Source organism: Saccopteryx bilineata, chromosome 4, assembly GCF_036850765.1.
Source record: "Saccopteryx bilineata isolate mSacBil1 chromosome 4, mSacBil1_pri_phased_curated, whole genome shotgun sequence".
Lineage (NCBI taxonomy): Eukaryota > Metazoa > Chordata > Mammalia > Chiroptera > Emballonuridae > Saccopteryx > Saccopteryx bilineata.
The window spans coordinates 209745379-209770821 of NC_089493.1; the positions used below are offsets into that span (position 1 = coordinate 209745379).

Sequence of the window (25443 nt, forward strand, 5' to 3'; positions counted from 1 at the left end):
TATTTCTTATTGTTGGGTTTTTAAATGGAGGTGTCTCAGTGAAACTTTCAGATAAACTTTGTTGCTTCTGTGGGCCACAAGTGTGAATTATGGATAAAATGATCAAAACAAGATTTCTTAATCCAGAATCCATTTTATCTCGCTGATACTCTTGGAACCCAATCTGAAGAGCAACTTCTGAATTAGCCAATGTTGTACTGATTTTATGATAGGAATTGTATTAGGATAATCATTCCTTTTTCAACATTCTCAAAGAGATATTTGGAAAATGGAGTAAGAAAATAGATATTTGGTGAAAAAAATGGCAAATAATAACATTAAAAAAAATATTCAAGTAGAAGTCCAAAGGGGTAAGAGGATCTTCATCCTTTAGGGGAAGTTAGAAGATAAAAATTTTACACGGCAGTATTCATTTTTAAAGATTTTTTTACAAGTTTGGAAAAGGGAGCGCAATCAATATAGATTTTAAACAGCTAACAGTCCAGAGTTTTTGATCAGCACCAATTCCTATACTAGTAAGTATTCAAAAGTTAAGAAATGCTAGCTACTATGCTTAACATTATAAAGGTAGAGTTCTGAAGCAATAACTGAAAAGGATATATCTGCTTCAATATAAATTTGTTCTCACACATCCAATAAAATTCTTGTAATGTGGGTAATACTCATTCAAGTATGGACTTCCTCTAATGAGCTCAGCCTTATAGTTGAGGTGTTATAATTCTTTTGGAGATAATCCCATATTTAAATAACATATTCATCTTATTCTAATAGACCATTCAAGTATTTTAATTTAAAGTTATGAGATCTATTTGTATCGGCAATGTTTGAGTTAAAACTCACAATCTCTTTGGATTCATATTTGTAATTTTATAGAATTTGCCTATTTGACTTAATATAAAAATGTGCATGCATACATTGTCAATTTTTAATATTACAGCATCTGAAAATTTCCAGTTATGCTTTTGATAAAAGAAGTGATCTACTTTTATTTACAATTTTTGTTTGATAATGTATGAATATAGTTATGGTTTTATGGACTTCCAATTGTTCTATACCTTCCACACATGTAACTCTATATTTAGAGAGTAAATTTATTAGATTATTACAGAGCTTTAAATGCAACCACAATCAATTCAGGAAACAGATTTATTTACTCATGTTCATGGGAAGAAAATCTACATAAAAACATTCATGAAAGCATACCAGCTATGTCATACTCGGATTATTATTCTAAATCCCACTTATTAGAACTCATTGTGAAACAATAGGAAACCACAATATGTAATTTGAATAAAAATATTGGTCCCTGTGGTGTCTCAATAATCATAAAAATATAGGAAAGCAGAGCTTTATTTAAGACTGAAGTTGCTAATGGTAAGTTGTTTTTCTGAAGCTAGCCTTACCCTTTCACTTACAGCCCTGAAGATTTTAATGTAAACTCTTTGATGACAGCTTCAGTGTTTTATTCATGCCTAATGGTGACCAGCAAGGAGAGTGACATCACTGACCACATTTTCTCATGGAGGAAGGTTTAAAACTACGTTGTTGACTTTCCCCAACCACAGGCACAGCTGGGCTTTCCACTGTATATACAAGTAGGAAAAAGAAGAATTGTGAGAGTTGGGTCCTTATTTCTTGGTTAGGAAAGTGTGTAGTTATTCATTCCTTTTATGATTAAAATTTTAATGTAATGTAAATAAGAAAGAATATTAAATAGTTTCGTTATTTTTTAGGACAATAACATTTCATAGGCTAACATAAAATCAAGCTGCTAAATTTTACAATTTTCCTGTCCAGCAGTTTATCTATATAACTGCCCTGAGTAGATGCTAAATGCTCCTTAGCCAACGGCCCTTAGAATTTAAATATAACTTAGTAAAGCTACTCAAAAGATAAGACAATTCTTCCTAAGCATATGTAATTTTAATTAGAATGTAAGAGTCTCTCACTGGTTAAATATTATCTTCTTATTTAAATTTCATACTTTATATAAATGGGGTTTTTAAGGACTTTTAACTGTACTTGTTATTAAGCATTGGAGTCCATATGATTTTTATTTTGGTCAAAAAGGCAGAATTTTAAAGAGTAAAATATTCTATTGGAGACTTGAAATTTTAACTTTTAGAAAAGTATAGATTATTCCCTTGTGAAACTGAGTTTTGTGCAACTTCTCAGAATCTCAGTTTATGTAAAGAAGCCTGTATTTCAAACCTGTTGCCCTAATTTGTTTAATGTAGTGCATTTCAAAATTGTACAAATATGTAAAATTTGTGCTTGTGGAAGCTGCTGCTCCGAGTAGCTTTACTTTCCTTCATTCAATCTTAGCAACCCTCAAGTTATTGCATGCCCCGTTCATGAAACGATACTTCATTGGGATGATGTAGCCTAAACAGTTTGGCTCTAAAGCCTCCTTGTGTAGCGCTTCCCTTAAAATTATATTAATTTATAATATATATTGAATGATAGCTTTACAAAACAAATTAATGGATTGCTCTTTATGAAAATGACTTTACAGTAAGTAAAAAAGGGGTTATCACAGTTTTGGTAACTTGCATGAGTTCATATTGAAAAAAAAAACTTTTCACATGTTCTTAATGACTTTAAACTTGAGTGCTCTAGGGGCACACTCAGTTGTATGCTCTGAAGCAGTAGACACCATACAGCTTATGCTTTTTATCTGGGAACCCCACGAAGCGCACAGCAGCCTCGGTAGGACTGCAGCGCCTTCTTGGCCTAGAGATAGGATAGCGGACACTGCCGTCAGCCAGCCAGCCTGCGTCGCAGCGGTCATATCCCAGCAGTTTCCAGGCAGCGAATATCTGACCCACTTTCGCAATCTGAGCACCATCGTTGAGACAAGCTTGCACCGCTTCATCATAGGTCAGCTTGGTGGGGTGGATCAGGTAGTAAAAGCGGCCTGCGGAGAGAAGGAAAGAGGTCAATGGGCCCGTGTGTGACTGAGCCACTCAGAGGTGGAAGGATCCCAGACAGAAGGAAGTGGTTTTCAGTGAAGGGGGCTATGGAGCAACGTCTTTCAAGTTTTTGGAACATAGGATCCTCAATCAAATGGAGTGCCCCTAAATCGCTCTCCATTCAACGAGTTTCTTTTCTTGCCCCTTTAATACATGTTCAGACATGCCCTTTTATAGCTTTAAAAAAAGGAAAGGGAAATGGCAGATGCAGTTTCTGTTAGCTAATTAGTGACTAAAAGGGCCCTTCTGTAGCACAAGGGAAGACAGAATTCCATGTTAAAAGCAAGAGCTATTTAAATTCTAGTGTAGCAAGACTGAACCCCAGCACAAGTTTCTGGAGAGGCAAAATTTGAATGTGAAAGGATCAAAAAACATTCCTGACATAAAAGTCCACTTTAAAAAAATCAAAAGCCCTCAGTCTTTTCATTGCAGGTATCAGTAAGACATTATTCTTACTCAAAGACTATAGTATGAAAATGCAAAAAAACAAAAAAATACAGGAAGTCACTTGCCATAAATATACTGGCTCAGAATGTGGACCTGGTTTGTTCGCTCACTAGCAAAGAGCATGAATTTTTTTTTCAGCCTTCGTCTGTGTGAACCTGATACCCAACTGGTTTTTGTTTTTTGTGTGTTTTTTTTTAAATTTTACAAGAAAGAGCAAGTTAGCCTCACTCACTTATTGATTGGTGTTAATTATTGAGATTCCTTCAGTATGTATTAACTAATTATCCATAAAATGTGTAAAATATGACATCAACTGACTGAAGTGAAACATGTTAGTTGAAGATTTTTCTCAGACTTTGTTTCAGGTAGAATGAAATCACTCTCTTATCTGACTATACAATGTAAAGTTATATCTCGCTACCCCTCATTAAATATAGACTATTGAAGTATAAATTAATGCTTGCCAGTTCTTTCTAGACTCCGGAGATGTGATTTGGAGAAAAAGTAGAGGTTACTGGAGCACTGGCTGGAGGGTGAGTTTTATCGTCTACACCAGAGGTTGGCAAACTACAACACGAGTCAAATAAAGTTTTATAAAAACATCCCCAGGGTGGGGGAGCGAAGGAGTTATATTCAGTGAGACACTTGAATCCATGTAAACACAATAAATAAAAAATAAAAAAATGTAAAAAGAAGTAAAAAAAAAAAAAAGAAAACATCCCCATACCCATCCATTTAATATTGTCTATGCATGCTTTTGTGTTGCCATGTACAAAGAGACATTGATTGAGTAGTTGCAAAAGTGAACCACAAAGCAAAAAATAATACTATCTGGCTTTTTACAGAAAGTTTGTTACTCCCTGACCTCTTGCTATTTTTTCTAAAGCATGTCACCAGGGAACTAGAATATAAATGATGGGACCAAGGTTTGTTTCATGAGGGTGTGACCTGTGTGGGTACACGTAGCCTCATGACTAGTTTAATGCCCTGCTGTCACTATCCGAAACTTCTTGAATTTCTCTTAAAAAAAATCTCAATTATTTCTGAACAAAGAACCAATATTTTCACTTCGCACTAGGCCCTACACGTAGCTGGTTCTAGAAGGAGTAAGGTAAGGTTGGGAGTTACGTTGAATGCAAAGAATCAGTCAACATTGGGGCAGACTGGGCCTCTTTCTTTTTGCTTTCACCTCCAATATCATCTCTACTTAGTTTTCTTGCAAAGCTCTCTTCTTCCTGAGCTTTGCTGATCATTTATGAATATAAGGAATTATAATTTAGTGAAGGGTAACATGACACAGAAGACACTCTTACTGCATCTGGAAGAGCTGTATCCTAGGAGAACACACAGTGGCAGCACCATCATTGGCAATAAGAAACAGACCCCAGACAACATCACAGCTTAAACTATTTCATAATAACAATCAGATGCAATAAAATCCAAGAAGAGTGAAAATATACACTTCTACTTGACTACTGTGGATGTTTAAAAATATTATGACATCATAGAACTTTCTATATACATCTTTTCAAACTGAAGCAATTCTCCAAAGCTTTGATCTTATCCATTTAAGTAGATAAGGTTGCAAGTCAAGTGTAGTGTCATAGCATAGGAAAGAAGGCAGTATGGTTAATATCTTACCATTGTAGTTGGATGTAAAACAAAATACATCATATCTGCTTTTATCTTTGTCCCAAAACCCGTAGTTCCTGACACCGGGCACGGTGTTCTGGCCTCCACACGGCTCCCTTGGCTTGGTAATGGGGTACTGCACTGAGCCATCGCTGAGCCAGCCAGCGTTGCACCAGTCCAGCCCACCCCGCCAGGCATCGTACAGCTGATCAAAAGAGGCAATCACAGCATCTTGGTCCAGACAAGCCTGCTGTGCCTCGTGAAAATTGAGATTATAGCGCCCAAGTCGTGGAAAGTAAGGGAATACCACACCTGTCCAAATGAGAAAGCATAGATCATTAGTGGCACAAAAACTAACGACTAGAACAAATCAACTTGATTGGTGAAAAACATGATAAGATCTCCACCAGATGAAGTAGTTATTTTTGGACAACTTGCAATGATTTCTCATGGACCCTTGCCCCTTGGAACAACCTGTCAGCTCTTAGAATGTCACAGTTTGCTATTTGGTTTGTTAACTTCAGTGATTTACCTCTTTTGCTAAGAATTCAACTTGAGCCTTGAAATTCTCCTTTCTGAAATGATTCACCTGCAGATTCTATTTTCCAGATAGCCCACCTTGAGAATTTACCACTTTCTACTGGTTACTCCCCCTAACAATGTATTCCCGAGCTCCCTCTGCCTGGGAAAAAGTAAATATTGAATATTAAGCCTGATAGAGGATGTAGGTATGTACAGGTTGCTCTTAGAGAGAAGGTATTTATCAAAATTCCCAAAAACTTTTTAGTAATTATTCTTATATAATTAGTAATTCATTTTATATTGTCTTTTAAATGTATAAACAGATATGCAAATGTAGATACATATTTTCTTTTACATGTGCTAGAAGCAGCGGTCATTGGGACTTGGACCTGAGCTGCAAAGTATAGAATGGTGACAACAATTCCAGTGCCATGAGGACTTTTCCTGGATGTGGACTTTTCCTGGACTCCTGCTTCCTGTGACAGCTCCTAACAGACTGAACTGTGGTTGGGTTGCATTTTTCAGGAATTTGGCATGGTGATGGGGCCAACTTGGACTTGGTGAACATGTTAAGGACACTATTCTCTTATGGATTCTTGCTATATTGGCCAAGATTTTGCTTAACGGCTTTTAATCACTGTAAAAAAAAAATAGAAGACTGGATAAAGAAGATGGGGCACATATACACCATGGTATACTATTCAGCTAGAAGAAATGATGACATTGGATCACTTACAGCAGAATGGTGGAATCTTGATAACATTACGTGGAATGAAATAAGTGAATCAGAAAAAAACAAGAACTGCAGGATTCCATACATTGGTGGGACATAAAAACGAGACTAAGAGACATGAACAGGAGTGTGGTGGTTATGGGGGGTGGGGTGGGGGGAGAGGGAATGAGGGAGAGGGGGAGGGGGAGGGGTACAAAGAAAACTGGATAGAGGGTGACGGAGGACGATCTCTCTTTGGGTGATGGGTATGCAACAGAACTAAATGACAAGATAACCTGGAAATGTTTTCTTTGAATATATGTACCCTGATTTATTGATGTCACCCCATTAAAATAAAAATTTATTTATAAAAAACAAACAAACAAAAAAACACAAAAAAAACTTGCAGGCATTCCCTTATGAGGCTTCTGATTTGTAGAAATCCTGAAAGTGAGAACCTAATTAAACAGTCTTATTTCATATTAATAAATCCATTCTTTACAGTGGAAAGCTTTGTAAAAAACATCATGTCTCTCTTGTTTCTATTTTTACCATCGCCCTTAATCATATGTTCCCTGTCCTTAAACAGTGCAACTAAAATAAGAGCATTATTTAAATATATTTATTACTATTTTTCAGTTTCCATATTCATATATTGCAATCCAAACCAAAACTAAACTTTTAAAAGCATTTTCATTATAAGTAGAAAAAACAAAACCCTTCCTGATGCTTGTCCTATCTATATCAGGTAGGCACAGAATAGAGATCTATTGATTAAGTTAATGCCAAAGAATTAAATATTTTAAAGGGCAAAACCTTTAACAATGTAAATGGTGTGACTTGGCACTTGGGTTTGCCTGGGAAGACACAATGATTTTCCAAAATTATTTTTTTCGGTTAAATAATTGTGGGAGGTGATTGAGCTGTCTCACAACTTTCTGCACAGATTCCTTAAAGGATAAGGATTACATAAGAAAGCAAAGTTGTATCATTTGCTGGACTTTAAGAAGGACTAGTGTATCAAAATGTCTCCTCAAAATTGCTAAATGACACAGTCCATTTAGTGTGATTCTTCAAGTCCTTACCTTGGACTTTTTGAATATAACTAGAAATTAATATTTTAGCATGTGGAATACAAAAAATTATCCCATTGACAGTAATTTGGTGAATTATATCACATGTGCTACTTTTTGAGACTGCAGACCCATTGAAGATGAATGTACAATTCACTAATAGTGTAACCAGTACATAGGAAATGTTTTCTGTAATAAGTTGTCCTGGAAGACTACAAAAAGGACGTTCAATAGCCTAGATCAAGTCGCGTCCACCAAAGGTCTTGGCAGGACACGTTTGTCTCTCTAGGGCAGTCCAGCTGGCACTGTCCACTACAGGCAGAGATCCAGGAAGGCTTCCTGATCTCAGCCTGCCTTCTCAGGTTCTTGGCTGAAGGATCTGTAAGCTGAGTCAGAGCCAAAAAGGGAAGGAAAAGACTCTCCGGGTTGTCCCGGCCCCTGCGGCGATGATGGCGAAGAAGCTGGAGAAGGCTCTATCTAAGAAGGCTAGGCCCAGGCCTCTAGCTAAGAGCCCGTCAGGGAAGGACGGCCACAGCGCTCCCTGCGCCCTCGCGCCTTCCATCCTCACTCCTCAGCACCCCCACGAATGCCGCTGTAAAGGAAAAGACTTCATTTATCCAATAAAGATTTCCTTGGCAGCTGCCCATCAAATGAGAGAAATCTCAAAGCATCTCAATGTAGAAAGAGAAAGAAGCCATGTGGGTTGAATTCCATTTCTTAAATGGCTCAAGATAGTAACTGTAGAGAATGTAGAATATTTTAACTTATAATTTGAACACCAAGACAATCTTTCAGGTTTAAATTCACTGCAGTGTATTTAGAAGACTTGCATAGTCATGAGGAAATTTTTTCTTTGGTGATTTGTACTTGATGAATCATTGAATGTTACTGAAATACTATTCAGTTCTGAAATCCAGTGTAATCTATTTTTGTGTTCCTTTTGAATTTAACATAATTTCAAGCAACTATTTCTTAAAGTCAAAATGAAACCTTCTATTAAATTTTACTAATTTTCAATTGTAAGAATAAGTATCAACTTACCGTTTTATTAATTTAAAAGATTTACATGAATTTTAATTAATGATTGAAGATACTGAAAAGACACACTCCAAGTACATCAAGGTAATTTCTATGTTTTACTCAGAATTTTAAAAGCTTTACTATATCAGGCACATCTAGTGCATGCATTTCAACGATCAGATGTTTCTTACAAACAGGGGCATTGCTGGAACTGCATGTTTATTAGCATTTATTTATTTACTTATTTTACTTCCAGCTTGTTAAGATTTCAACTTCTAAGACTATGACTGCAGAAGCCTCCTTGGCTCTGTGAAAGAATGTGCAATTCTTACAGCTGAACTCTGAGCAAAGGGTGATTGCTTTCATCCAGCACTTAAAAAATAGAAAACGTAAACTTTCATGGAAGAAAAGAAGGGTGTGTAGTTATTTTCCAAGTATAATTATTCTATACTTATATGTCAAAATATAATGGAAAGTTCTTTACTTTTCCATAGAGGTCTGGTAAGCATCACTACAAAGGGGATTAATAAAAACAACGCAACACATGGAAATGAGTAATATCAAATGATGTCAGTAGTTTCATCAGCCGAAATATGTTTTGAAAACACATTCTTTAAGATTTATAAGTGCACAGTCTAATTCATCCTAGCTGTTTGCAAATATCAATTGGTTAGACATATGTCAGCTTTTCATACCATGGTACATATAGTAACTAAAGTAAATTTAATTAACTCCCAAAGTACATATTTTAGTAATTAAAAAGGCAGAGATCATGCAGCATAGTTTTACTTTCTTCTCTAAGTCTTTCTCAGTGCCTAGCAGTGCTGTGTACATATCTGAATTTATTTTTCTATTTCTGAAAGTTCTCAAACAATATTTTTGTGTATTTGGTTTCAATTTCACCAATGTTCCTGGATATTAATTTGAATTAAAAAACATGAAAGCACAAGATGGCATGAATCAGGAGCCAAGAACTACAGCTATGAGAGATGAGAAGGTCATAAAAATGCATTTTATGACATCGTGTAATTTATTAGATAGGTAAAGCTAATAAATCGCCAGACATGTGGTAGGGTTCTATGGGATTCAGAGGTCAAATCTTCAGTGATGGGAGAGTGGACCAAACATAGACGTTTTCCAAAGGCACAAACGCATTATAGATTGTGAAAGGGTCATTTAGCAAACACACGCTTATGGTTTACATGCATAGGGATAGGATTTTATCCATGAAGCCAAAAGTCATCCTCCAGTGTAAAGAAACTCTGAAATTCATGAATATGAGAAGTTCTGAAATATGTGAAAAACCATGGAGAAGAGTTTCCCTACTGATGGGGTGTTTAGCAGGTGGGCTTTGGGAAGAGAAACACAGGATGACAAGGACACTTTTTATTGTTTAGCTTTCTATACATTTTGGTTTTTGAACCTATGGAATGTATTACATATAAAAGAAATAAAATTTTCCCCCAAATGCCTTGAGTCTTTGTTATTCAATGTCTCAGAGACTCCTGATCGTTAAAAAATTACTTCTTGGCCCTGGCCGGTTGGCTCAGTGGTAGAGCGTTGGCCTGGCGTGCAGAAGTCCCAGGTTTGATTCCCGGCCAGGGCACACAGGAGAAGCGCCCATCTGCTTCTCCACCCCTCCCCCTCTCCTTCCTCTCTGTCTCTCTCTTCCCCTCCCGCAGCCGAGGCTCCATTGGAGCAAAGATGGCCCGGGCGCAGGGGATGGCTCCTTGGCCTCTGCCCCAGGCACTAGAGTGGCTCTGGTCGCAACAGAGCGACGCCCCGGAGGGGCAGAGCATCGCCCCTGGTGGGCGTGCCGGGTGGATCCCGGTCGGGCACATGCGAGAGTCTGTCTGACTGTCTCTCCCCGCTTCCAGTTTCAGAAAAATACAAAAAAAAAAAAAAAAAAATTACTTCTTTACATGAATAGTTAAATAAATCTGGAGGTTACCTGTTTGTTAAATTAAGTTTTTACAGTTATATAACAGAATACAATTACATGTTCATGGATGTCCTTCAAAAAAATTTGACATTATTTTGAAAGTGAGATAATTTTAGAAGTATAACAAAAGTATAAAATCTAAATCTCTCAATAACCCTGTGATAAGTTGTAAATTTTGAATAGCATAAGGGAGTGTATGACTATTGTTAATTCGGTTTCTCTGCACATTTTTCCTACTTGCAAATAGCTTTAGTTTTGCACTAACCATTGTATGTAAGTTTCAAATATGAAAGCTGAGATCATGGACAGACTACAAAATACAAAAGAGAAGAAAGCAATGCTATTCATTGACCTTTGGTTTTGTACATCATCACTATAGTAATCATGAGACATTACTCATCATGAAAACAAAAAGATGTAATTAATTAAAATTTCTAAGTTTGACATGATTAATAGATACTTACCTTGTAAATCTAGTGCTACCACAGCAGTATCATCTTCTAACCCTTCAATCACCTCACACTTATATTTCCCGTAATCCTCCAGCGTGAGGTCTGTGATCACCAGAGAAGCATCGTTCTCACTGCCTCCTTTCAGAAACACTCGGCCCTGGAAACCTCCATAGGCTTTCTTGTGGTATCCCATGGAAACAAAAACATCTACTTCCTTGAGGTAATCTGAAGTTAGCTTGGTCCACTTAATTCGGATTTTGTGGGTTCCTGAGCCAAATGCTGTAGGGTCTCGAAAAAATTTACATGGCAGTGTGACATTGCCACCTCTATGTGAGAACACCTTGGCTTGTTCTGCTTCCACAAGTAGATGGGGGCCATTTTCTGCTATAATGAAAAAGAAAGGAAAAACAAATAAAAAAAGAAAAGAAAGAGAGAAAACGTTAATATGCTTATAGTCATTTATATGAAATGAATACGTTACTTAGGCAGGGTATCTGATGAACAATAACACTGAGTGATGACCTTCCCTGCGTTGTTGGACAGTAGTCTCCTTTGAGCCACGTAGAAAGGTATCTCTAATGTTTAAAGGGCATCTATAACGTAGCCATGCCTTTTAAACCATTGAAAAAAAAGGAAGGATGTGTACTATAATCATTAAAAATACTGGATATAAAATTCCACAGTTATTTAAAGTTTGATGATTTCATGATAAATTTTAAACACATGCTGCAGATGGCTTTTCCAGTCTACCGGGATCATTACCAGCTAGAAGCAGCGGTCATTGGGACTTGGACATGAGCTGTGAAGTATAGAATTGTGACAACAATTCCAGTGCCATGCAGACTTTTCCTGGAGGTGGACTTGTCCTGGACTCCTGCTCCCTGTGACAGCTCCTAACAGACTGAACTGGGGTTGGGTTGCATTTGTAGGGATTTGGCATGGTGTTTGGGCCAACTTGGACTTGGTGAACATGTTAAGGACACTACTCTTTTATGGATTCTTGCTGTATTGGCCAAGAGTTTGCTTAAAGGCTTTAATCACTGTAAAAAAATAGAAGACTGGATAAAGAAAATGTGGCACATATACACCATAGTATACTATTCAGCTATAAGAAATGATGACATCGGATCACTTATAACAAAATGGTGGAATCTTGATAACATTATACGGAGTGAAATAGGTAAATCAGAAAAAAAAACAAGAACTGCAGGATTTTATACATTGGTGGGACATAGAAACGAGACTAAGAGACATGGACGAGAGAGTGGTGGTTACGGGGAGCGAGGGGAGGAAAGGAGGGAGAGGGGGAGGGGCACAAAGAAAACTAGATAGAAGGTGACGGAGGACAATCTGACTTTGGGTGATGGGTATGCAATAGAATTGAATGACAAGATAACCTGGACATGTTTTCTTTGAATATATGTACCCTGATTTGTTGATGTCACCCTATTAAAATGAATAAAAATTTATTTATATAAAAATAAAAAACAATTTTTTCATTTAAATATCAAAAATGTAGAAAGAGGACCAAGAGAATGACAAAGTACCACGACTATTTCAACAATATAAATCAAAAACTCTGTAGGTAAACTTTTCTCTTTCTAGGTGAGAAAAACACAATAAATCAGTATTTTATTTATGGAAAAAGTATAAAACAAGATGGTTAACTTTTATTATACTTCTGGCCAAAGAATTTAAAATAGCTTCACATTTATGGCCTCTATTCAAATATACACCTGGGATTAAAATGCCATTCTGGAGCATTTTAAGCAACATGTATATATTTTATTTATTTATTTTATTTTTTAAGTGGGAGGGGGGAGATAAGACAGACAGACTCCCACATTTGCCCTGATGGGGATCCACCTGGCAATCCTCATCTGGGGCCGATGCTTGAATCAACCAAGTTATCCTCAGCACCTGAGGTCAACACTCGAACCATTCGAGTCACTGGCTGCAAGACGAGGAGAGTGAGAGAAGGAGGAGAGGAAGGTGCAGAGAAGCAGATGGTCGCTTCTCATGTGTGCCCTGACCAGGGATTGAACTTGGGACATCCACATGCTGACTCTAACCACTGAGAAAACTGTCCAGGGCCATTTTACTTTCAGAAAAAGCTAGACATCACAAAGGCATTTTTAGTGAATGCTTTATAACAAACACCTCCAGATTTTAAAAGCTATTCCTCAAAACTGGAATGTTAGAAGTGTATCCAAAGTTATACTTATTTTCTGATTAACCAAGTAATTACATCTTTATTCCCTTAAAGCTGTTTCTAGTCCCTCTTTTTTTGCTTCCTGCTATTTCTTATTAAACAGTTATCTTATCACATCCACCTTTCCTTTCCTTGTCCTTTTGTTTCTTCTTCCCTCCTCCAAGGACTTCATTACTTTCCAGAGAGTACCGCAGTGTTCCTAGCATGCCAAGTCAGCAGGGCTGCTGTTCTGTAGAGAGCCAGCTGTTACTATCAGATCTGAGCTTTCTCTTGGGTTTCCCCTGTGATCTAACTGGCTTCTGACCTTGACAAGGTCTCTTGAGGATGTGCAAGATTTGAAAATCAGAAAGAGGTGTAAGAACTCCGGGACACACACAGTTTCTTATCTATCCACAGCTTCCAAAGGCTGCCCAAATTGCCTTTCATGTAGCCTGTCCTGCCTAAGGCAGGTAGGTACTGAGTACACCTGGCCGTGAATCATTTCAGATACACAAGGCAGCATGAAGAGTAGTGACTCACAGCAGATCTCGAAATTTAGTTATTTAATACACAGGGCTTTAATTTTAAAATAAAAAGTGTACAACAATAGATATAGTGGTCCTATTTTATAATCTAGAAATCAGAATTATGTAATTTTAAAAATAAACATAATTTCATGTATGAAAGCCTCAATTTTCAGAAACAGAAAAGTTTAACAAAGCCAACAATCTCCCTTCTTTGAATAGATTACAAAAGTGAAAGAATATAATGGATTAATTAAAATGAATCCAGCCCATTAAGCATTTCATTTAGATTCTATTTTTTTAAAATCTTCTTATATAGAGCTACTAAATTGTAAGAAATGAAAAGTAACTCTACCTGACCAGGTGGTGTTACTTTTGATAGAGTGTTGGCCTGGGATGCTGAGGTCCCAAGTTTAAAACCCTAAGTTCTTTGGCTTGAGTGTGGACTCACCAGCTTGAGCACAGGGTCACCCCATTTTAAATGTGGAGTCTGTTGGCTTGATCCCAAGTTGCTGGCTTGAGCAAGGGGTCACTGGCTCAACTGGAGCCACCCTCCCCCCCAGTCAAGGCACATATGAGAAAACAATCAATAAACAACTAAGGTGCAAAAACTATGAGTTGATGCTTCTCATCTCTCTCCCTTCCTGTCTCTCTCACTTAAAAAAAAACTATTTAACTCTATCCTATACAAAATGTTCCTCCTACATTTTACCTGATGAATGCATCCAAGTTCTAGCTAAATATCTCTAATGTCATCTTTATGGTAAGAGGAGAAGGAGCTGTTAACTAAGTTTGTTCAGTTACACCTGAAGACCATAGGGAACATCTATCCCCAGACCCCTTGGAGGACACCTGGGAGCTGGGCCTTGTGCTGCTGGGACTTGAGTTTAGACACGACACAGAGTTACAAGAGGTTGCAGTTTCATGATTTTTTCATGCTTTTTAAAGTCAAAGCTAAGGTCCAAATGCACTGAAATAGTAGGTATTATAGTATTAGGAACAAGGGCTTTGATGGGCTACAGACCTTGTTCTAACTTCACCTCCTTAATTTACTAGCTCTGTAGCCTCGAGCAAGCTGTGCAACCTCTAAACCCCAATTTTGTTATATGAATTAAAAGTAGTCATATCTACTTTATACAGTTGACCTAATAGACACATAAAACACTTAAAAATAAAGGCTGACCCAAAGTAAGGGTCCACTAACTGCTAACTCTTCCCACTGAATAGATTTTCCACAGTATTTCTCAAATATGATACTGCCTGATAATGAGCATAATTTTGGTGTGTACTAACTTTCTATAGTTTCATTTACTTCTGAAGGTTTGAATCATGTGGGGTAGAAAGTACATAAAATGCCACCTGTGTTATATAGGAAACTTGGAAATTATTGTGCGGTTTAGTATAATCATAAGGTGTTCCAGAATGAATACAAGATCTGAGTGTTTTATAAATTAAAGAGTTAAAGCAAAGATCAAAACTCTTATGCGAAGGACTGAGTCTTCTAATTCTGTTCTGTGATTAACTGTAAATCATCTTGTAGTGTTTTAGAAGTGTAAGAGTCTTATTTTTTTTAGGAACTATTTACTTTTACCCAAACACTATGAGTAGATGATGACTTACATGGTAAGATACTGAGAACTGAGTAGATACAAACAAATCCACTGGTTTCCCCCCAATAATGTTTCTAACCTACCAGAGCATATAAATTTCTACCATTTTTGTTTTTATTCTGAGAGGGACTGGGTGTTGAGGTAATTGGTGCCAGAAGTGCCTGACTGAATTTCAAAGAACCCTAAGAAAGATGTGTAACATGTAACACATTGAGTGACTGAGAGCCATTATGTTTATAACCTCTACCATGGCATGTTAAGAATACTGCATTCTGCCTGACCTGTGGTGGCACAGTGGATAAAGCATCAACCTGGCATGCTGAGGTCACAAAACCCTGGGCTTGCCTAGTCAAGGTACCTATGAGAAACAACTACTACAGAGCTGATGCTTCCTGCTCCTACCCTTCTTTCTCTCTCTCTGTCTCTCTTCTCTCTCTCTAAAATCAACAAATGAAACATTAAAAAGAAAAAGAATACTATAGCCTGACCTGAGGTGGCACAGTGGATGAAGTGTTGACCTGGAACACTGAGGTCGCTGGTTCGAAAACCTGGGATTGCTCGGTCAAAACACATATAGGAGTGTATACTTCCTGCCCCCTTCTCTCTCTCTCTTTCTCTCTTTCTTTCTCTCTATTTCTCCTTTATAAAAATGAATAAATTTTTTTATTTAAAAAAGAACATTCTATTTTGTCAGTTTGCTTGTTTTTAAAAGATCCGCAGTGCAGATTGTAGAGCATTGAGCATTGATGGGTGTGGCCAGTTGCACAACAGATGAGATGTAGGCATGGGCACTGGCCAGTGAGTCAGGAGCTCTGGGTCCCACTGCAGGCTCTCTCAGAGCTCAGCTATCTGAGTGACAGGTCTATGTCATGTGAACACTGAGTTTAAGATTCGATCAGGCTCACTATGGCAGGTTGTCACGATAAGGATCAACCAGGAAACACACTAGACTGGAGAGGAAGAGAGAAGGCACAGAGAGCAGAAAAAGGAACTGAATGTGCTAGTGACAAACTCTGTGCTGTCTTGCCTAGAGGGAGTCTTGAATCTGATCACTGAATGCAAAAACCTGGATTGGTTTGAAATTTATGTTTAAATCAAGACCATTTGATCAACATGCAGTTACAAAGCAAAAGAATGCAAAAGGTAAAAATAAACCTTGATAATCAAAATGGGTATTGCTTGTTTTCCTTTTTTAAATAAAATATAAACAAATAAAACTGAGCATATATATATGTTCATGGGGGGATTGAATTTTTTAAAGTCTAATTCTTAAATTACAGAAATTTAATATTTCTATTAGTGAGTTTCAATGACAGTGACTTGAAATATTTGATGCCCTTCAAAGACCACAGTTGTCTCCAGGGGAAACAGCAGGTCCTTGTTATTATTTTAATAATTCTGTTGTGAAATCCAGAGGACACTGTTTAATTTCATCAAATTATAAAAGCAATAGCATGACCAAATAACTGATCTTTGTATTGCTATATAATTTAGGTGAAGTCTTTTAAACAATAGAACAAAAGTAATCAGTTGCAGAAGAAAAATTTAGGAATATATTATTGGACTATTACCTATTATTTTTAGTTCTATTAAAAATGTATATGTATTTGACCATTAACTTGCCAAAAAACATACGGGTAACAGAAAAGAGAAGGTGCTATAGATCAAAGTTTTTTTCTCAAAATAAATTGTGGATTGTGCAAATAACCAGTTTTGATTAGTTACTTTCTCACTGGTAACCTACAGACTTTTGGACTTCCTAGACCAATAAAACATAAAAACAAAAACAAAAAAATTGAGAAATTTAATATGGCTAAATTAAGGTACTAAACTAAGACATTAAAAATATTCCCCTCAGCTACCATTATTTGAATTTTTTTATCATAGTAAAATATACATAACATACAGTTTGCCTTTTAACCCTTCTCAAGTGTACAATTCAATGGCATTAATTATTTTCACCATGTATGGCAGCCACCACCACTATCTATTTCCAAAACTTTTCAAACAGAAAGCTAATGTCTCCCTGACATTTCAAACTGGTAGGTAGTGACTAAACTGTCAGCTCCTTGATGAGTCATTTGAAAAAATTCCACAGGTTTTAAAAATAGTTTCTTATTTTTGTGACATCTGTTATCACTATGGTGGGTTTGGAAGACGAACATTTTGAAAGCTGTTCATTAGAGTAGTTAAACCTGCCCAAGGGTTAGAAGCCAAGATGGATTTGTACCCTTACTCTGTGCTTGTCATAGTCTACTGAAAAGTCACTGTCTCCCTCTCCAGGACTTGTTCATTTTGTTTCTCTAAAAGTGACATGTGCGTGGCATGCGTTAAGTGTCTGAGACAACACGGACTAGTGCTGCCTACAGCCTGTGCTTAGCTATAACAGTAACTGTGGATACCTGTTATTTGCTTTTATATAGCTTTATATAAAAGCAATAGATAATTGCTTTTTTATAGACAATTATAGAGCTCTAAGATCAAAACACTATAGCCTGACCAGGCAGTGGCACAGTGGATAGAGTGTCAGCCTGAGACACTGAAGCCCAGGATTGAAACCCTGAGGTCCCAGCCTGAGCGCAGGCTCATCCAGCTTGAGTACGGGTTCACCAGCTTGAGCACGGGGTCCCTGGCTTGAGCGTGGGATCACAGACATAACCCTAAGGTCACTGGCTTGAGCCCAAGGTCGCTGGCTTGAGCAAGGGGTCGCTGGCTAAACTGGAGCCCCTGGTTAAGGTACATATGAGAAAGCAATCAATGAATAACAAAGGTGCCACAACAATGAGTTAATGCTTCTCATCTCTCTCTCTTCCTGTCTGTCTGTCTCTGTCTCTCTGTCTCACTAAAAAATATAAATGAATAGAAACTAAATAAATAAAATAAAATGAAAACACTATAAAATTAAATATATATATTAAAAAGAATATTTAGAACAGAATGCATAATTTAGACATTGTTTCATTTTACTTTACACATTACATATTTGAGTAGGATAAAATATTTAGAAAAAATATGGGGTACTTTACTCATTAAATTTTAACTGTTTAGAATTACTTTGGATTGGAATGAATCTAACTTTTCCTGAAGTTGCTCCTCTGGGGCAGAAGCTCCAACGTTTGGTTCTGATTTTATTGTGTCTAGTCAGCTCTGCATCAGAAAATTTTACAAGGGTCCTCTTCTCAGTCCTCGTTGTCCCATGTCCCTAGCCCCACTCAGTTTTTACTGTCCTTTTGGACAGCTGACTACTTTTAGTTTGTAGGAGTCAGAGCTTTAGTTTCTTTCCCAGATAGTCCTGAACGCGAGGGACTCTGAGCCTCTGAGACTCAGTGCCTCAGGAAGGGTGCACCCTGCAGTGGGCGGGAGAGGAGCTTTAATGAGGATCGTTAACCTCTGCCTCCTGCTGCTTGATTTGAGTTTGAAATCTTTTTTGCATTTGTCCCTAGACCATCTTTGCTTTTTTCTGAAGTTCAAACTCTGCCCTAAGAGTTGGTGGTGTTTCATACCATTTGTGTAAATTCAAAAGAAATAGGTATATATGCATAAACTATATCTGAAAGGATTTATAAGAAACAAAGGAACTAATGACCTTGGGAGCCTGTAGAAAGGTGAGGTAGATGCTTGAGTAGAGCAGTGTTTTTCAACCAGTGTGCCGCGGCATACTAGTGTGCCGTGAGACATGGTCAGCTGTGCCATGGGGAAATTAAACATGGGTCCCCAAACTATGGCCCGGCCCGTGTGCTGGATACAGCCCGCGGAGGCTATTTATCCGGCCTGCTGCCAGCCGCCTCCATTCGAACATAAACATTCCCCTCACAATCCCTCCAGCTATCAGCCAACAGGAAGAGTGGAGGCACAGGGAACGCTCACTGACCAATCACCTTCTAAGATTTATCCCAACCACTAGCGATGAACCAATAGTAGGCCGCCTCTCATCCATACCCAGGAAGGTCCCCGGGTGGGCTGCTGAGCACTTATCATTGTGTGGCTGCGGTGAGTAATTGAAGCTGCTACTCCTCCCCATGGTCCTGATTTCTAATCCTGGTCAGGACTGGAGGTAAATGTTGCCACCACTAGATAAAGCCTGAGCCTCAGCTGGTTATGTCTATCCTGATGGTGTATATAGATATTTGACCTTTTTCTTTTTAAAAGAGGCCCCCGCAGAGGGTGATATACAATGCATCACAATGTTATCTAACTTTAAAGCTAAAGTTTGCTGATCTTCCTTTGGACAGTTTTTGGTTATCTGTTGCCAAGGAGTTCCCCATTCTGGCCAACAAAGCTATTTTGACATTGCTCCTGTTTTCAACCACATATCTATGTGAGCTGAGCTTCTCAAGCTTGACTGCGATAAAATCTAAAAACAGAGAGAGACTGAGAACTGTTGAGGAAGAGCTTCGTGTGTGTCTTTCTACCATTCCTGCCAGGATATCCCTTTTGTGTTCATCGAACCAGGCCCAGGTTTCACACTAAGTGAGTATAAATACATTTAGAAACTATATTATTAACTATACGTATAATATGTACTGTGTTAGAGTGTCATTTTGGTAGGTGGTGTGCCCCAGGATTTTGTAAATGTAAAAAATGTGCCGCGGCTCAAAAAAGGTTGAAAATCACTGGAGTAGAGGAATCTTGGGCGATTTTTATTGTGTATATTTACATATTTTTTAACTTTTGAAACATGTGAATATCACCAATGCACAAACTAAATGTAAGTGGTATGAAAATAAATAGTTGAGGGATTTTAACTAACAGGTAAATAAACCAAAAATTCTTATCTAGAGTATCTCCGGAAAAGATACTAAGAAGCTGGTAGCCAAGATTGCAATATATTGTTATAATTGAAGAATTATATTTTTTTTGCAAAAGGTCTATTCCTCTGTTAATATAAATGCTATCTTTAAATATGTCTTTAAAACATGAAAAATTTATCTCATATCCTCTATTCTTTAAAGATACTGATGTGTAATGTCCTGACTGTTGTCTAGTTTTGAAATATAAAGGAAAAGCTCAATGCTGAAAACAGGATAAATGATGATTGCTCTTTGCTGTAAAGGGCTCATTGTTTTCTACCATCTGTGACCCTGGCCTTTTGGTCCCACTGCCGTCAAGAATTTACTCTCTTCATCAACCCACCTCCTACCTCTACAACCTCTCTAACTATTGTACAGTCTTTGTGCCCTGCTATTTCCTAACAATCTATAGCTGATCCAAATTGTCTAGAATTGTGTTTTTACAATTCCTTTAAATGGCATATGTCCTTTCTGTCAAGACCTGCCTCATCTGACCTGATGTACCATGAAGCATCCTCTTAGGTATTGATCACATCCATCTTAAACTAAATTGCTTCTCTAATGTGAAACTACCCAACACCAATATGTTAGTATTGCTTTGGATGATGTTGAGCATGAATGTGTACCATGTTATTGTTGTATCCAGTTTTCAGAGTCAAAGATAAGGGATAAATGCTGTCACTATAGTAGAGCCTAAATGTTGATCTATGGCAATATTTAAAACAATTGTTTTCTTCAGGGCAGTGGCACTTTCTCTCCCCAAAGGACAGTTTAGAGTAGACAAACCTTTTGCAATATAAAGCTGACAAAAGGTGAGCTTCTCTGCTTTAAATGTGCATCAAGAGTCCCCTCGGCCCTGGCCGGTTCGCTCAGTGGTAGAGTGTCATCCTGGCGTGCAGGAGTCCCGGGTTCGATTCCCGGCCAGGGCACACAGGAGAAGTGCCCATCTGCTTCTCCACCTCTCCCCCTCTCCTTCCTCTCTGTCTCTCTCTTCCCCTCCCACAGCCAAGGCTCCATTGGAGCAAAAAGTTGGCCCGAGCACTGAGGATGGCTCCATGGCCTCTGCCTCAGGCTCTAGAATGGCTCTGGTTGCAACAGAGCAATGCCCCAGATGGGCAGAGCATTGCCCTCTGGTGGGCATGCCGGATGGATCCCGGTTGGGTGCATGTGGGAGTCTGACTGCCTCCCCATTTCCAACTTCAGAAAAAAAAAGTCCCCTAATAGCTCTCATGTGGTCAAATGAACACAGTTTAATAAAAATCATTGTTTTGAGATGTAAACCTGAAACTCTGTTAATATCCTGAAAATATTCTCTTTTCTTAATTCTCTTTTCTCATCCTTTCCTACCAGAAGTATGATGAGTTTAGCTCTGTTCTGCTGATTAAGTTCTTTGTGGGTTTTTATCTTTCCACAATCATTATTATTATTTTTTCAACTGTGTGTATTCACTGATTAAGTAAATGCTCTATGCCCCTTACATTGTGTCACTTAACCTCTCTGTGCCTCAGTTTCCTCATCAACAAAATAGAATTAAGTCACCTTCCCAGGGTCCTGGTGCGAACTTCTCCCTGTGGGACATACCACGAGTATCTAGGAAAGCTGGCTCTTACTACCAAGTGGGGACTTAGCGTTAAAGTGGGCCAGGTATGCAACAGCTTCTCTCTCCTCCATTGCCTTTTTTCCTGTGCTCCTTAGAGACAGTGTCTCAAAACCACTGGTTCCTGAGAGATTCACCGCTCATTAACTTTTGATGATTCTCTTAATCCATTGGTTCTTACCAGGACAAGAGTGCATTTCAGGACTACCACTTGAGAAACCTTTACAAATTTTTATCTGTATCTATACAATCTAATTTCTTTCCACCCCCTTCTCAATTTCCTTGGGGTTTCCAGACAGTCGTCATTTGGGGGTGGGGGGGGAATGCACTTATTCGCAGCTGAACTCCACTCCCACCTCACTTCTGTCCTCTAACTCCTCTAAAGAATCACCATGGTGGCCTGTAGAAGAAGTTTCTTCAAGGTTTGAACCCAATGTGTTGTTTTTTTCATAGTGATTTGGTTTCTTTCTGGAACATAATGATATTAATTGAATGGGGGTCCATTTACTCATTGCTTCACTTAAACGGTTCTAAGGAAAGGCACAGATGGGGCTGTGTGGCTCCTGTGGGAGTTAGGAGCACAAGAATTGGCCTGCCTGAGTTTGAATCTCAGTTTTATCATGTAACAACCTTATCACCTGAGGCAACCTACTGAACCTTGGTCAACTTCAGTGAGGACAGCCACCCTTACACAGCATTGTGGGTGAGCTAAATGAGTGACACAGGTAATGTACTTTCTAGTGTGCATCACAGGTAGTAATATTTACTTATTAACATTATTACCGCTGATAAATCCAACACAACTGGTCCCAGAACTAGAGATTATCTGAGTATTGTTGTCAACTCAGAGTTGTCTGCTTTGGTTAATGATTTTCAGAATTTAAATTTAAGTATGTTATATAAGATTTATGGATAAAGAAATAGATTTAATTCTTATTTTAGACTTAAAATAAAGCTAATTGGGTTATAATAGTTACAGAGAGATTAAGGAATGCATTACAGAAAAATAAACTGGAAAATAAACTTTGAACGTTTAACTAATATGGTGAATGACATTCTTAATGTAATATGCTTCGCAGGACTTTCACTGTAATGCAGGCTTGTTTCAAAAGGCATGGGGAAACCAAAACATTCTCATGAGTCATTCTTCTTCATTAGGCTGTAATTAGCCACATAGTCCTTAATTACTGGAAATGTCTTTATGTGGTAGGAATAAATCTCCAATCTACTTGTCTCCACTCAGACCACTTCCACTTTGTGGTAAAGTATTAGGTCAAGTTATCTGTAATCTGCAGAGAGGAACCTATTAGTTTTATACACTGATATAGTTAATGCCTTCACTTGGTATGAAAAATGTCAAAATAACACTGCCACAAAATCAATCCTGAGGTAAAAGAGATCTTGTGATTCTTTATTTAATAAACCATCATGAATTGATAGTGTTCCATAGTGTTCAATGTGCCAAGTATTAAGTTTAGTGCTGAAACAAAATGTAAAGAAAGCCAAACATGGGTGCCCAGGTGGGCAAGGCTGAGGTGGAGGGAGAACCTCGGTCCTGAGAAAAGGGAGTGGGAACTACAGCAGGAACCAGAGCCCCTGGTGCTGTCCAGTGAGAACGCAGGCTGAAAACCGCACATCTTTGGGTTTTTCAACAGACACTAGAAAGGCAGATTTTAATGCAAAAATCCTCTATTTAAAAATGTTTTCATATATGGTGACGGAAAATGATTTGACTTTGGGTGACACAACATAATTGACAGTTCAAATGCTATAGAAACATTTACCTGAAACCTTTTTACTGTTATTGATCAGTGTCACCCTGTTAAATGTTTGCAACTAACTTAGATTTTGAAAAAAATGACATGAAAATATAAATAGCCATACATCAGTGCAAAGGAGTCCGACTTGGGAAGCGTTTGCATCTGGGAACCGATGCACCCTCCTCTCACCTTTTCCTCACTGGCTGGGCTGAGGGTCTCCATCTCTCTGACCAGGGCCAGCTCCCTGCCTCTGTTTGCATTTCCTTCCTTCTCACATGGTATCTTCTAGTCCCATGGCTATAAATATGACTTATGTGTTGATGATTCCAAAACTTTCTAGGAGTACACTCTTTCCTGAACATCAAACCTAGTAAATCCAACTAACTGCTGGTCATATAATGGATGTCAAATGGATTGCTGGAGTCCTCCCTCTCCAGCCCAAATCTGTTCTCTCAATTTTCCTCAGTGTAGTTTATGCCTCCATCATGCATGCATTTGTGTAAGCCAAAATCTAGGAGGGATGTTTTGTGTATCTTTTCCTCTAATCTGCACATCCAAGTACTGCTACCTCTACCACCATTTTTCTTTTTTCAAACTGGTTCATCTTCATCTGCTACAATCCTGGTCGACTCCACCATGATTTCTCAGCTAAACTACCTCAAGACCCTCCTGAAAGGTCTCCTCATCTTTACTGTCTCGGCCTACCATAATCTACTATTCACGTGGGCCTTTGTAGACATAAATCATAGTATATCATCCCCTTGCTCAAAACTTCTAACCCATTTTCCAATGCATTTAGAATAAAATCTGAATTCTAGACCAAATTCAAAGCATTATGGTTTCACTCCTCTTTGATCTTCTAGTCTTATCTTAAACCACACCCTCTCCACTGCTAGGCTGCAGTTCCTTCAGTTTCCTTGTGGTTTGAAAACACCATATTTATTCCCTGTCTCAGAAAATTTGAAATTCTCACTGAATGAATTTCTCCCAAGAATGCTTTGTCCCTGGTTTACAATGTGACTGGCTTCTCCTCACTATTCAGATTTCAGTTAGGCTTGTCCCTCAGTCCTAGCTTGGGACTCTCTTACAGTGGTTCTTTTCCCCCTTTAACATGTATATTTATTGTTATATGTTCTTTGAATTTAATTTATTTAATTACACGTGCAGGCCAAATAAATAGTTCTAAGAGGCTAAAGTTCAAGAAGCTTGGTTTTGGAGCATACTTTGACTTTAATATATTTTGGGCAGCCTATAAAAACTGTTACTTTATTTATCTTTTAAAATAAGGTATTCTGTTTACATGGAAACATCTTAATGAAGTATTTGCCATCTAATCAGTATTTTAAGCTAAATTAAGACCCTTTGTTAATTATTGTGAGATAAAGACAAAGCAAAGTTTGGAAGACATTAAAATTAATTATAATAAGACTTTGGAGATTTAAAATCTGTCAACTTATGAAAAAGTAAGAATTGTTCATAACATATTATGCTGGGGAAGAAAACTAAAAATTTACCTGTTTATTCTTAAAAAAACAGGAAATAACTTGCGTGAAAGTATGCATTATTTTTTCTGGCAACGTTATAAGTTGCAGATCACCATTAAGCCATTGTGAAAAAAATGTAGTCATATAATAAAATAAGAAATGTATGTGTTAAGTATTATAATTTATATTTTTTTAATTTTTTAAATATTTATTCATTTTAGAAAGGAGAGAGAGAGGGAGAGAGAGAGAGAAACAGAGAGAGAGAAGGGGGGGGAGCAGGAAGCATCAACTCCCATATGTGCCTTGACCAGGGAAGCCCAGGGTTTCGAACCGGCGACCTCAGCATTTCCAGGTCAACACTTTATCCACTGCGCCACCACAGGTCAGGCAAGTATTATAATTTATAAAGAAACCTAGCTATCTTTAATGTATATCTTTCATTTCACCTGTGCTTTAACTACTGTTCGGTAACTTTGGGACAATAGACAAACATCACTTCAGGCAAAGCAAGGAGACAGACAAGCACTACTACAAACAGAATCATCTAGAAGTGAAAATCTCACTTCAAAAATATGTTTTCAATGGTGTTTTTAAACTTACAATCACTCCTTAGAAACAAACTAACATTCTCTATTATTGCCACCTCCTTCATCTAATCTATACACTTGACTCTAGGGATGCTCCTTGTTCTAACATGCTTTATTAATTTTATAGA

At 37.8% G+C, this 25443-nt stretch overlaps 1 protein-coding gene across 1 annotated transcript in view; it reads right to left on the reverse strand.

Annotated features, from left to right (window-relative positions):
* Positions 1-1093: 1093 nt before the first annotated feature.
* Positions 1094-25443, reverse strand: part of HAPLN1 (hyaluronan and proteoglycan link protein 1) — an 84820-nt gene continuing 60470 nt past the window's right edge. Inside the window, exons 3-5 of the mRNA XM_066277753.1 lie at positions 10785-11156; positions 5061-5363; positions 1094-2917 (exon numbers count right to left, since the gene is read on the reverse strand). Of these exons, the coding sequence (XP_066133850.1) occupies positions 2628-2917; positions 5061-5363; positions 10785-11156 (965 nt within the window). The 3' untranslated portion in view covers positions 1094-2627. The remainder of the gene's footprint in view (positions 2918-5060; positions 5364-10784; positions 11157-25443) is intronic.